The 13,734-nt window shown below is 41.2% G+C and overlaps 2 protein-coding genes across 9 annotated transcripts in view; both read left to right on the top strand.

The window, feature by feature from the left end:
• The window catches only part of NR2C2 (nuclear receptor subfamily 2 group C member 2), a 46,447-nt gene extending 35,658 nt beyond the window's left edge, over nt 1-10,789 (top strand). For 6 of the 7 annotated variants that reach the window (XM_063347751.1, XM_063347756.1, XM_063347754.1 and 3 more), the window contains one exon: nt 860-10,789. In XM_063347751.1, coding sequence (XP_063203821.1) covers nt 860-1,034 — 175 coding nt within the window. In that variant the 3' untranslated portion in view covers nt 1,035-10,789. The remainder of the gene's footprint in view (nt 1-859) is intronic. The other variant, XM_063347759.1, reaches the window with a different exon arrangement.
• A 669-nt stretch (nt 10,790-11,458) lies between these two features.
• Nucleotides 11,459-13,310, top strand: MRPS25 (mitochondrial ribosomal protein S25). 2 transcript variants are annotated; one of them, XM_063347762.1, is made up of 4 exons: nt 11,459-12,038; nt 12,161-12,239; nt 12,611-12,698; nt 12,935-13,310. In XM_063347762.1, exons 2-4 carry the CDS (start codon nt 12,191-12,193, stop codon nt 13,125-13,127), a joined length of 330 nt encoding a protein of 109 aa, XP_063203832.1. In that variant the 5' UTR covers nt 11,459-12,038; nt 12,161-12,190; the 3' UTR covers nt 13,128-13,310. The 2 variants fall into 2 exon arrangements, with proteins under 2 accessions (XP_063203832.1, XP_063203831.1); XM_063347761.1 differs by having other exon boundaries at nt 11,814-12,038; nt 12,133-12,239.
• Nucleotides 13,311-13,734: the final 424 nt, after the last annotated feature.

A 13,734-nucleotide genomic window follows, 5' to 3' on the forward strand; every position in this document is an offset into this window, starting at 1 on the left:
AAGTTTACAAGATACGGTATATTATCAGAATGGACGTTATATATTTTCTCCATAGATACTCACACATTTTCCAGAGGCCTGTGTTCAGTGCTGTCTCAGGTTTGCTATTACCTGGCTCTGGTTCAGGAAATTTATTTATTTTGGCAGTTGTGATGTACATCTGCCATATAAACACAGCAGATATGCTTCCATCACTGTCCTAAATTTCAAATGCATTGGAAGTCCAGAAATTCAATACAATCTCATCATTATATTGGATGTCTGTTAACATCCTGGTACATAAATACCCCACAGCGTTTGGGAATATGTTTGAGTAACAGCACATCCCTCCAAATTCCTTTTCTCATCAGAAGCAGATTCTCTTCTTTCCTTTTATGCACATCCAGACCCATTCTTGTTATGTGGTTTGTCATTAAGTTGCTAGACAACTGAGGACTGTGCTGTTTATGGTTTAAATTTTAATTAAGCATTTTACTCTTAAAATTGTGCAGATTTTCTTACTAGTCAGTATGAATATCATTGGTCTCAGCATTGTCCTGGACTATGACGTGCTTCCAGAGCTGGGAGTTTCAAAAGCAGACCCAGAGAATTGTGTTTTTGAATATACACGTTGTATCTACACAGGACGTTATTATCTCTTTTCCATTGGAAAACCACAGAGAAAGATGGTGGCTTTTCATTTCACTTGCAGGATAGAAAAGTAACTATTCTATTTATGGTAGCTCGATTAGTTTTAATGGCCTCTTTACTCCCATTCATGAGTTACGGTAATAATGAAAGGCAGATCCAGTTCTTTAGCCACAAAAGTATTTTAAACTGGTATTATATGTATTTACAATCCACTGAACTTCTTTTTCAGGCTAGCCCGGATTCTAGTTCGCCTGCCAGCACTTAGGCTGATGAGCTCTAGCATTACTGAGGAACTGTTTTTTACTGGTCTCATTGGAAATGTTCCCATTGACAGCATAATCCCCTACATTCTCAAAATGGAAACAGCAGAATATAATGGTCAAATAACTGGCACGTCTGCGTAGTGGGAACAACACAATTTGATGGATCAAAGTAATTTTTGTAAAAACATATAATTACGAAGTTAAAAGAATAGCATTTTGGTGTGTACAGATATTTCCAACTTGTTACCAGTTTCCTCTCAGATTTCTCCTTGTCTGTTTGATGTTGACAAAATTTAAGCAGCTATTAAAAGACCTGCTATAAAACCTTTTCTGCCACAAGGAATATTTTTAATGCCTTTCATTTAAAAGGCTATAGATTACTGAACATACTTTTCACATGCTTTGTATTTAGAAACTATCAGTGGTTAAAAGTAGAGTTTTATAATATCAGAGATTAGTAATAAAATTACTTTAAAAGTAAAAAGAACAGTATGTATATATTTAAAAATATCCTTGGAATTAATATCTAATAAATGCCAGGATATAATACTAGCACTTTGTAAGCACTTCTTGTCAAAGTGACATCATCATCAACATCCTGCTTATGAGTATGGAAAATGAAAAAAATTGCCTATGTCCTTAGTCAAAATGCTAGTGATTTCTGTGAAAATGTAGAATGCTACAGGAGACAATCATTTATTCTACAAAGAGTCACTTGCTCTTATGTTATGCATGAAATATTAATGTGGATTCTTAAATCAGATATCCACATTATTTGAAGCTATACTCTGTTAAATTAGTGCAGTTGTAATTCACAGTATGATGCAGTCATAGTGACTGTTACGTGCTGCAGGAATTACCCAAACTAGGAGAAAAAAATGTGTTTCTTGCCACAGTACTGATGAAATATTCAGGTTCCTTAAAGTTTCTATTCAGACCAACACAATCATGAGAAATGTTATTCTAATAGGAAGCCTTTTGATTGTGGGGAAAATCAGTCATTAACTGGAAGAAGAGTCGTCAAGTAGAGCATGCTCTTTGAGTATGCTCTTTGTATTTCCAAATTTACTCCCCCCCTCTGTACTCCTAAACGCCCTCATCATCCAATGATGGTGTTTAGGAGTACAGGTACTATTAAAGCCAAAGGTACAATTCAAAACCTGAAATGTGTAGAACCTCTGGGTGTCAGCGAGAGCATATTGCAAAGCTCTCTTGCTTTATTTCTCCCCTCATCCCTCCCCTTCCCCGACAGAGCACTCCCAGTTTTGCAGTGCTCTCAACCTTCTGTGACTCAGTTTAAAACTGAAACATAGTTAGGATTGACATTGTCACGTACAATTGCAGTTAATGACTGATAGACCATGGAGTTATAAAATTAACTATTTTTTAATTGTCTAGAGTGATGAGCCATCATCATTTCCTAGTATTGGCCGTTAGCTGCTAGCATTGCTTTTGTTTTAGTATAATTTATTATTGTGGACATTAAATATTTTAAACAATCAAAGTTTAAAAAAAAAGTCATGGCAATTAATACTTTCATCTGATCCTGGCTCATTAGATGCATCAATTATTTTAATTATTTGTATGGTAGAGGCATTTTCTACTTGTGTATTTTTATGTGACAAAAATCTAATGATAAGTTCAGCACTTTTGTTTTTCTTCTGTTATTGACATTTATTTAGAAACACCAACCGGGCTGGTGTTTGTGTCTTTTAAGGGTCTGAATTGTAGCCAAAAGACCTTAAGCAGCTCTAGGTGAAGCTTCTGATGTGATAAAAAGTCTTGACCTGGTATGCGTCATTCTCATCAGGAGGCTCACGTTTGTAGCACTCATTGTGACACAGAAGGCTATTTAATTTTAGCTTCTGGATGCATTAAAGTCTTCTACAGTTACCATTGTTACAGCATTCAGAATCTTCTTTTCTCAGAAGGGTGTTACAAAGAGTCCAATATGCATGCAGAGACTTGTAATATTGCACTTTCATTTCTCTCGGCTTTTGCTATAGCAAATGAAATTGTCATGTTTTTGATGTGATGGAAGGTCTACACCCTGAATATTAAGGCAACTGGAATAGAGAATTGTGTACTAGCTGTTCTATTGCAGTGTGACTTCTTGTGTGATTGTGTCAGCACCTCTGATGCAAAGGCCCTGTTTTAAGGGTATACAACTTAGAAATTAATTGTGATATTAACATCAGAAGAAGTTGCTACGTTGGAAAGAGTTGTGGCCATTTTTGTTAAAATTTAAAATTTTATTGGGTTATGTCATTGTTGTTCTAAAAGCAGTATGCATTGAATTATTGTGATATTTTTCATTGCAAAAAAGATTATGCAGTTTAATTTGCTTTCAGTATTTTGTAAAAATTATTTAAGCAGATAAGTAAGCATTGTTAATGACAAATGAAATATTCCTTAGCACAAAAACTAGCCATTGGAATATTTTTTCCAAATTTGAATACATACCGGCTGGCTTTTTTATGACAAACGTAATTTCAAATTCCAATTTTTCTAGTAAAAGGGCCCCATTTTCCATGCAAAAATTTGTGTTCCTAATTTTTCTTACTCCTGCTGTGAGCATAACAGTTCAAGAAACAAAATAAAGCCACTACAGTTTTTTTGGGAACAGAGGGATCGCGTGAAATAAAACTTAAAATGTTTGCTTTGTATTACATTTTTAAATCAAAATGGTAAATATCATGCGGCTCTGTTTACAAATAAACTACACTCCCTACAAATGCAAGGGCACGTAATGGTATCCTGGATACATCTCTGGTAGTCGCTTGCTCTGCAAATAGTTCCCTGGACTTTAGGGATGAAATATTAATTTGTGTAAATGAAGTAACAACAATGCAATCTGTATCTGGGGGTTATTTATTGTGCATGCATTTAATAGATGTAATGAAGAAGTTCCATACTTAAGATTCTGATATTACCACCTAAAGGCTGTAAAGTTTTACTTGGCATAGCATCATCAGCATGATTTGCTGACTAGTATCAGTCAGAACCAAGCTAATTTGGTCCTCATGCAATTAACAAAAAGTACTGTCTCTAACTATACACTATTTTGATTCCAAGACTAACAGTTTGGATTGTAGAAATTTGGGTGGCAGACAGTAGATCCTAAAACTTAAGAAATATTCAGAATGTAAAATGTTTTGCATATTTTAATACTAGCTGTAAATAATAAGATAGATGTGGTGAATAACCTAACACTTCTTTCTCACGTGCTGCTCAAGGGCTGTCATAAAAATGAGCCAAAGATTTGGCATATGACGAAGAGACACTGAAAGGGAACCACTTAAACCACTGCCACATAAAACTATAGACCATCTTCTTCAGTGCGGTAGGGCTCCTTTGCGCTAAATTTCAAGTATAATCTCAGAATCACAGACTGGCTGAGGTTGGAAGGGACCTCTGGAGGTCATCTGGTCCAACCCCCTGCTCAGGCAGGGCCACCAAGAGCCACCTGCCCAGGACCCTGTCCAGGCGACTTTTGAATATCTCCAAGAATGGAGACTCCACAGCCTCCCTGGGCAACCTGTGCCAGTTCAGTCACCCTCACAGTGAAAAAGTGTTCTTTCTTCTCACAGTGAAAAAGTGTGAAAAGGTTTGCTGGTGTTCAGGGGAACCTCCTGTGTTTCAGTTTGTGCCCGTTGCCTCTGGTCCTGTCACTGGGCACCACTGAGAAGAGCCTGGCTCCATCTTCTCTGTACCCTTCCTTCAGGTGTTTGTACACGTGGATGAGATCCCCCCTGAGCCTTCTCTTCTCCAGGCTGAACGGTCCCAGCCCTCTCAGCCTTTTCTCATACGTGAGGTGCTCCAGTCCCTTCATCATCCCTGTGGCCCTTTGTTGGACTCTCTCCAGTGTGTCCATGTCTCCCTTGGACTGTGGAGCCCAGCACTGGACACAGCACTCCAGGTGTGGCCTCAGCTCCCTTGATCTGCTGGCCACGCTTTGCCTAATGCAGCCCAGGAAACCATAAGCCTTCATTGCAGCAAGGGAACTTTGTGGCTCATGTTCAACTTGGTTCTTTTCTGCCAAGCTGCTTTCCAGCTGGGTGCCTGGGGTTGTTCCTCCCCAGGGGCAGAACTTCGTCCTTCCCCTTCTTGAACTTCGTGAGATTCCTGTTGGCCCATTTCTCCATCCTGTTGTGGTCCCTCTCGATGGCAGCACCACCCTCTGGTGTATGAAGCAGTGAAGCTGCTCATCTCTCAGTGATCCAGGTGTAACCTCGCAGTGAAACTATTTTAGCTCATTCAAAGAAAGGTTTTTCTTTTACTTGGATGTCCATCAATAGAAGTTTGATGTTCAAAAAGCACAGAACGGATGATGGGATTCTTTCTGCCAATGGTTTAGGTGTTTCTTGGTAGCAATAGGACAGGGCATACCTAAGGAAAATGGGCCTCACAAAGTTGTTCTTGCTCTGTGTTAACCTTTGCCATTACTTCCAGCCTCTTCTGGTGCCGGGGCATTCAGGCCACTCTAACGTAATGCAGGTAGAACAGAGCACACAGTGCAGCTGCAGATCCAGGCAAGTTTTAAACTGTCTCTGCAGAAAATACTACAAGGCTGATGTAGTTCTTGTCATTTCTGAGGTTTGTTCCATCCCCCCAGCCAGTAACAGAGATGGTAACAGGCTAATCTTACTCACTTGAAGTTTCATCTGTTTCTTCTTTGCAAGTGCATACATTTGCTTATGAATATGGGACAGGAGAGTTTTTTATTATTGTAACAATTATTGAAAAACTGTTTCTTGAATTTAAGTACGGAAATGGCTTGTTTTCATAAAGGCCAAATTTCAATGCCAAACTTGTGTTTACAGAACGAAGAGTCAAAGGATCACAGTCTGAAAGTGATTCTAAGAAAAGTGACATCTCACTGAAGCTTTACTTAGTGCCTAAAATTCACTCTTTCCAGAATTTTCGAGGTCCTGTTTCTGCTGCTTTTGAAAATATTTTAACTCGGTAGAGATGTAGTGATAAACTATCTGATTAGATTGATCTGACCTTGATTATGTGTGTATCTTGGTAATAATCCATTCAGACAAACGTTAGAATTCTGTGCTGACTGAAACGGGCATGCAGGGAGCGATGATGAGGCAATAATGTCCATTCTCCACGTGCTTCATTTGTTTTCCAGCTCTTTCGAGAAGGAACTGAATTTGAATCTTTTAGATGAAAAGAACAATGGTCAGCAATGTGTAGGGGCATTTTGGGTTAGCTTTGTAATAATGATTTTTATTGCATTTGTGACTAGGGCAAGAAGGTAGACTACTTTTCCCTTAATTTACTCACGTTGGACTAAAAGACACAGAACTAAGACCATATGCAAAAGCCATCATTCTCTATTTACATTGCTTGTAAATTAGATACAATACTGTTGGTGCCAGCGGAGTTACTCTGGCATGAAACTGGTAGAAGCGGAAAAAATAATCTCCAAGAGAGATCCTTCAAAGAGATCATACAAGCCTTTATTTTAACTGCCTTAAAACGTTAGGTTACTAAGGAGGCTTAGTTTTCTGAGCACTCTGGGGCAAGAAACTGTTGTTGGTCACCATTGATTACTTGGTGTCATTTACCAAGTCTCGTTTTCCCATCACCTGGAGTGGCCGTAACGCCCGCAGGAGCGGCAGGGACCGGAGATGCCCATGCTGGTGCACGCTCCTTGGGGCACCTTGGGCAAAGGGCATGTCCTGAGGGTGACAAGGAAAACGAGTCCGGCCTGAAGCTTCCAGGCAAAACCAGTTTCTCTTCTTCAGCAGAGACTGTAAAACACTGCAGTTTTTTCGTTGCTGTGTATGGCACGCAGGACTTTCACAGGTTCCTGAAGGATTTCATCCAAGATGCTGAAGATGTCAGTACATTTTCCTGCCCATTAAAATTTAAGACTGTAGTTGGGATTCTTCCCTGATTACCTGCTGTTTAATGAGTAAGGGATAATTTTAAAAAGGCCCAAATAGCATGAGGAGAAAGGGTATCAGGAATACGGTTTAGCCAGGAAAAGGGCACTGGAAATTACCAGGCTGGGGATGGTACCAAAGCAGCAGCGACCAGAGCAGCTTCCTGCAACAGCCGCCCCGTCGCGGCCCTGCCTGGAGCGGGTGGTGGGCGCAGCAGAACCGGCAGCTCAATCAGGCACACGCAGATGCACCAGCAAACACCTACAGGATGATACCACCCTGAAAAGAAAAAAGAAATCAAAATGTTGGGGGTTTTTTTATTTTAAATCCCTCTCCTCTCCTGCGGTTACTCTTTGGAGTTTAAGAGCGGGGTAGGTTGGTTCTTTTCCATCTACTCCTGCCCGTAACAGAAAAAGCAGAACTACCAGGCAAAGAAGAAGTAGGTTCCCATCTGTCCCGGTAGTTTGCCACACTCGCCATAAACCAGAGAGCCACCGCTGCGTGGTTCGCTCTGAGGATGGGCTGCGAGAGCAGCACCAGCATCTGCCCTAATGCTGCCCGTAGCCAGGGGCACCAACAACACGAGGCCACGAACGCCCCGCAGAGGAGAGGAAGGACAAATTGCCAGCATCTACTGGATCTTGAATGACAGAAAATTAGTTTAAAAGCCATCTTTATACGAGAAATTACCAAGAGGGCATGGCAAAGGGGAGAAAATGAAAACATTTACTTTTTGCACCTTGTAATTCTAAAGTTGCTGAGTCATTTTAACAGTAAATCCTCCTGAATTCAGGCTTATTGTTTGATGGAAAATGCCATAATGCCTCTTGTTAGATAACGCTACAACCCCTCTTCTGCTGCAATCAATGTTATCAACGTTATATAGGAAATTATTTGTGCAAAAAAATTTAGAACATTATTTATACTGAGGTTGCAAGTTAAAGTAAAGTTTTTCGTAAAGTTTAAATGCTCTGAGTCTAAATATATTAGACTTGGAAAACATCAAACCCCAGAATTACCTTATTAGTGAGCTTTTTGTTGTGAAGTCATGCAAAGTTCATCACAGATAAAACCATCATAATGTTCCGTAATTCCCACAACCAGTTTTATCCTCTGAGTTAGATGAATGCTTTGAAAATGGCTTATTATTGTTAAATCCATGCCTGTCTTCCTTCTTTTTAAAGGGTTTGATAGATTTTTACACATCTTTATTTTGTGCCTCCCACCAGTGTGCATTTCTGCATGTTCAGTTCTACAACTCACTCGAGCAGCTGATGCATATGTACATAGTTGTATGTATGTGTGTATGAATGTATATGTTTATACCTATCTGTCTAAATATATGATGTACAGTGTATAGAAAGTGTGTAGTGTATGTATATATGTACAGATACGTAGACACGTATTCATGCTGTTCTATATGTTAAAGCTTTTCATCCATTTGCTAATCCAGAGCTTCCTAATTTTCATTTCTTAGCCCAAACTAAGCCTCGCTTAAGCGGGTGAATCCTCATGAATTTCAGAGCTTTGCACCTTTTTCTGAACCCAGCCTCAATTTAGTATTTTCTGTTCAGAACTGACAATTGTATTCCATTAATTTTCTGGCTTTTACATACTCCCTTTGCCTTTTCTCGTTTGATGCGTAGAAGCCTGCCCGTGAATAGTTAACTGAACATATAATGTCTTAAAAATAAATGAATAAATAGGTAACTATAGTAATAGAAAATACTTCCCTGTTTTCAATATATACTCATTCTGTTTCAACCTTTTGAGAGACTTTTTGTAAAGTTTTATTTCGCAGTGAAACTTGGTAAGAGATTGATTTTTTTTGTAAGTCTTCAGCAGTGGCTAGTTGGAAGCAAAACAAGTTGCCCTTTATGACTGAACTGTAGCACAGAGAACACGATGCAACGGGTGCCGTTTAAAAAATCAATACTTGTATCGCCATGCTGATAACATGCTACGTCTTCTCTTCCACGGACCAACGACATTTCTGTTGCAGTGGTAATTAAACAAGAGGGAGACTGCAGTTTGTTCATCTCGTAGCAAGCATCGAGACTTATTTAGGATTTTCACGAGGCATTTCAATCGTATAATTCACTTTCCAAAGTTATTCTCCTTATTGGCTGCTTAAACTAAGCAAAGCTGGTTAGTTCATTGAGTTGCCAGGCTGGGGTCCGTCCTCAGGTTCTGACGGTGTAATCTGTGCAGCTCTTGCACCGGGGCTGGGACGGTTCCACCGCTCACACGCAGCATTTATGAGATCAGACTTGCAGTAAGACAATTTGTTACTCGTAGGCAGTATTCAAACATCTAAATTTTCAAAATATACGTAGTTCTTGTACCTTTTCCCTTCTGATGACTTAAGTTACAAAGGAAGCCTTCTGTAAAAGTAATTTTACTCAGTTTGTTTTTTTTTTTTAAAAAAGCATTTCAGAGACCGCATAGGGGAGCAGTTCAGCAAGTCTTGTTTCCGTCATATTAAAAAGGTGAAGCAGAATTTTCTGGGCATTTATTTCCACCTCTTGTGCTCAATGGGGCAAAGACTTGTGTACGTTTAAGCAGATGAGCCGACACCAGTTAAAACAACGTGAGCTTCTTGCATGCTTAAAGTAAAACACAGCTCTCAGAGTCAGGCCCTTGTAAGTCTTTGCTCTGGGAAACGCTGAGAACGTTCTCTGTTTCTCGCTGTACCGGTTAGCAGGTGTTTGTACGCTTTTGTTTCAAATATAGAAAAAAAACTGTAAAACATCCATTTTAACATTTCAAACCTTATTTCTGACATTTTCAGCAGGGAAATTATTTAAATTAATGGCAGGAATTCCTGTGACAGATGGTCCTTCATTGGTGTCTTTACAATCAGTGCTGTTTGAATAACGTTTGCTTTTCTCTTTCAAGGCTGAATGGAAACCTGGCCGTCTGTTAATGTCAGTGTACTGCAGTGACATTTTTAAAGATTAGGAGCCCAACTGGGGTATTGATCAGGATCGAATCTGTTAAAAAATTCAATTGTGAATTTAGGAAAAAAAAAAGCGTATTTTAAAATTGTGCACTTGTTTTTTATACACGTTTTGAATTGTTTGTATTCTGAAGGACAAAATGTGCTCAAATTTAAGTGGCAATAAAGGCTCTGTTGTAATATCCTATGGAAACTGTGGAATGTGAAGTCAGCTTTCTGTATTTGATCACAGAAAGCAGAAGTCTGAGAAGCACGCCTGCTGCCCCGTCTCTAACACCCCTGAATAACGGGCTTCTCGGGTGTTTTTTAATGAGCTTAGATAAATGAGAATAAGGCACAGGTCCATTTAAAAATATTTCTGATGATTGTGTGTTAAAGTAGGACTGAATAAAATGAAAAGGATATTCTTTAAGAAGAACATGACACCTACAGAGCATATAGGTTAAATTTCTCATACACGGAATCAACCTTAAACGTGGGAATATTTTTAATAATTAATCTGTACTCCAAAATACATTGCAAGCCGGTGTTCAAAGAGTTCCATAACTGAAAGACTGCACATTGCGTGTCTTATGTATCTGGCATACCAGGGACTTCTGAGCTCCTACAAAAACAGCAAATTTTTATAAAAGGAATCATCTGCTTTTAATTCCTTGGGATATTTTCTGGAAGACTCTGTTCCTTATAATTTAGAAAACTATTGTTTATGTTACTACATTTTAATTTCAAGTTAAAAAACTTGCAAAAGTTATTAATTTTTTACATCTTCTTTTGTGAAATCAGCATTGTTATGTGTGTTAGCATTTAAAAATAATAGCATGTTCTTTTTTTAATCTGAATTTTATATCTAATCAATGTCTTCAGTCATGAAGAGGAATTTGCATTGTTGTGTTTGTATATAGAGTATTGCAGTGCATGATTTAGCTTATGCATTTTATTAAATGCTGTTTAAATGTGGCATTATATTGTTGTGGCTTAATACTACTACCTAAAGGAGGTTTATACCATTAAAGTGAATTACAAATACAAATGCATTCTTGAGATTTATTTTTAAGTTCAGTTACTTTCTTAAACATCAGATATCTAAGCCAAATGCATAATTTACCCTCTTTTAGGGAGAAACAGTATTTTACCTTCACTACGGTTGATTATTGTAGGAGTGATTTAAGCGAGTCTATAAAAGCCAGGAAACTCATTGACCCGCGGAAGCTACTTCTAGAATGAGGAGGACCTTTTCCCAAAGGTTTTAATTCATCAGCCTTCCTGTTTTCTCAATTTTTTGTGGAGAGAGTTAGCTATTAATAGACAACACTTTATGTTTACTTTTATCTGGTAGCTCTTTCCTGTTCCCCAGATTTTAAGTGAAGGGGATGCATTGGCTCTTGATTTAGTTCCCTTCACTCGCGTTTTATGAAGAGGCAATGAATGACCTTGGACTCTGTTCCGAACAGTAACCGCATCCTCCGTTTTGTGTATGAGACGGCTGAGATGCACCACACGTATTTATATGAAAGACAGAGAGTGAACTTCACTTCTTGTCGCTGCTATTAGAAACTGTTCAACTTGGAGGAAACCAGGCTAATCAGAGTAGGTTTCGGTTGTCAAATCCAGGGGTGCAGAAGAAAACCATGCATCGAGGGAAGGAAAAAAAAAAAAGTCCTTTTCATGTAGAGGCCTGCGGTGAAGGGGGAGTTTTCGTTGCCCAAGCTGGAAAAGGCTGATCCTCTGACAACTGGAATCGCCTCCGCGGAGCGGAGCGTTGGGGTGGCTGTTCCGCCTGTGGAGCGTCCGGAGGCGCACGGCAGGCGCTCGCAGGGTGCCGCCGGCCGAGGGGAGCGGCAGCGTGCGCTGACACAAACAGAACCGGCCAAGTCGCCTCAGGAGAAGCCGCCGGGACCCGCGGAGGCGCCGCGGCCTCCGCCCTACGCCGCACCTTCGCCCCCGCGAGCCGGACCCGAGCAGCGGCCGCGGGGCTTCGCGGACCTGCCCGAGGCGTCCGGCGGAAGGAGCGTCCGGCGGAAGGAGACTTCTCCTCACGGGCCGGCCCCGGCACCCGCGCGCCGCGGAGGGATCGGCGGGCGCGGGGCAGATGCCAGCGCGGGGCGGCGCTCGCCGCCATTTCCGGCCGGCGGGCCGAGGCTGAGCTGCCGCCATGCCGATGAAGGGCCGGTTCCCCATCAGGCGGACGCTGCAGTATCTCAGCCAGGGCGACATCATCTTCAAGAGCTCGGTGAAGGTGATGACGGTGAACTACAACACGGCGGGGGAGCTGAGCGAGGGGGCGAGGTGAGCGCGGGGGGCGGCGGGGCGCGGGGCGGGCCGCGCCTGCCGCGAGGCATCTCGGCTCGCGCCTGTGCGTTTCTCTTCTCCTCCTTTCCAGAAAGTTTGTGTTTTTCAACATCCCCCAGATCCAGTACAAGAACCCCTGGGTGCAGATCATGCTCTTCAGGAACATGACCCCCTCGCCCTTCCTCCGCTTCTACCTGGGTAGGTGCCGCCGGCAGCGGCCGGGCCGCGGCCCCGAGCGGGGCTTCCTTGGGCGGACGCGGCTGCCGCAGGAGTCGGGGCCGCCGCGGCTTCGGCGCCGGCAGCGCGGTTTGAGCGGCGTGTCTGCCCTGAGGCGGCCCCGCCGGCGAGAGTTTATAGCCGGCAAGGGCTTATAGCCCGCGCTCCCCAGCGCTGCCAGCGGCCCCCGAGGTCTCCTACGCGAAGAAACGTTACGTTGTGCATTAACTGTAATAGAGAAGCAGATGTCTTAGTTTTGCACGTTCTGCTTGCATGCGTACGTTTGCGTTTAAAACAGCACGGGGTAGGAAAGGGGTACTGTCTGATTTACTGTTACAAATCTTTCTTGACAGACAGTGGAGAACAAGTTTTAGTTGACGTGGAAGATAAAACCAACAAAGAAATAACTGAGCACGTTAAAAAAATCTTGGGGAAAAGCAAGTAAGTAACAATAAGCTAACACACAGCCTAGCATACATCATAATACAATTCCTTGACACTTTCGTCAGGTAGACAGAAGGAAATACCGCTTTTTCCAGACAAAATTGTCATGAGCCTAAGTGAAGTCCACAAGCTAAGAACTGTAAATCCATCTTTCTGGTAAATTAGGTCCAGAGAAGGGAGAAGAAGTGTTGCCATTCAGGCTTCTGATAGTAACAGACAGATCTCTTTTCTAGAGAAACACTCGAAAAAGAGGAAAAAGAAAGGAAAAAACTGTCACATCCAGCAACTTTTGGGCCTAAGAAGTATCACCTGCGAGAATGCATGTGTGAAATTGAAGGCCAAGTTCCCTGCCCTGCTTTTGTGCCACTGCCCAAAGAGATGAGGGGAAAATACAAAGCCGCTATGAAAAATGAAGCATCTGCCTGACATCTCACATCATGCAGCTGTTTTTCCTCAGGGCCAGATCATCAGGTACTTCAGTGAGACACAAGAGTTCACAGCTCCTGGAAACAGGAACAAGCAGGTTCATATAATACAGAAAACTTTATCTCATAAATTATTCTAGCTGTAAGAAGACTTCAGTGAAAAAATAAAGAAAAGTTAAAAACACAGCTTTTTCTGGTGCCACTTTTACAAAGCTTGAAGGAACAACAGAAGGAGGAAAACAGAATGATTAGAGCCCTATTTCCTGCTCATGCCTGCATGGGTAAGATTATGGCAAAAACAAGATTGTGATTGCTTTGAGATAGACTAGACTAAAAAGTTCGGTTATCTTAGAAGCAGCATGGAATTCCACAGTTTGTAGAAACTGGTATAAAAGTGTTCCTGCTGATTTCCATGTTGTACTAACTGAAGACAGCCAAACAATAATGTAACTATATGCTGAATTTTATTAATTTAGTTACCACTCAGCTAAAAGTCTCATTTATGATTGATCAAACTTTTGCAATTGATAGTGCAGCTCTGAGAAGCACTGATCAAGTGAAGAATATCATCAGTAAAGGAGAACATGTAAACTGGTATTTGAAAAATT

Source organism: Chroicocephalus ridibundus, chromosome 10 (genome assembly GCF_963924245.1).
Source record: "Chroicocephalus ridibundus chromosome 10, bChrRid1.1, whole genome shotgun sequence".
Lineage (NCBI taxonomy): Eukaryota > Metazoa > Chordata > Aves > Charadriiformes > Laridae > Chroicocephalus > Chroicocephalus ridibundus.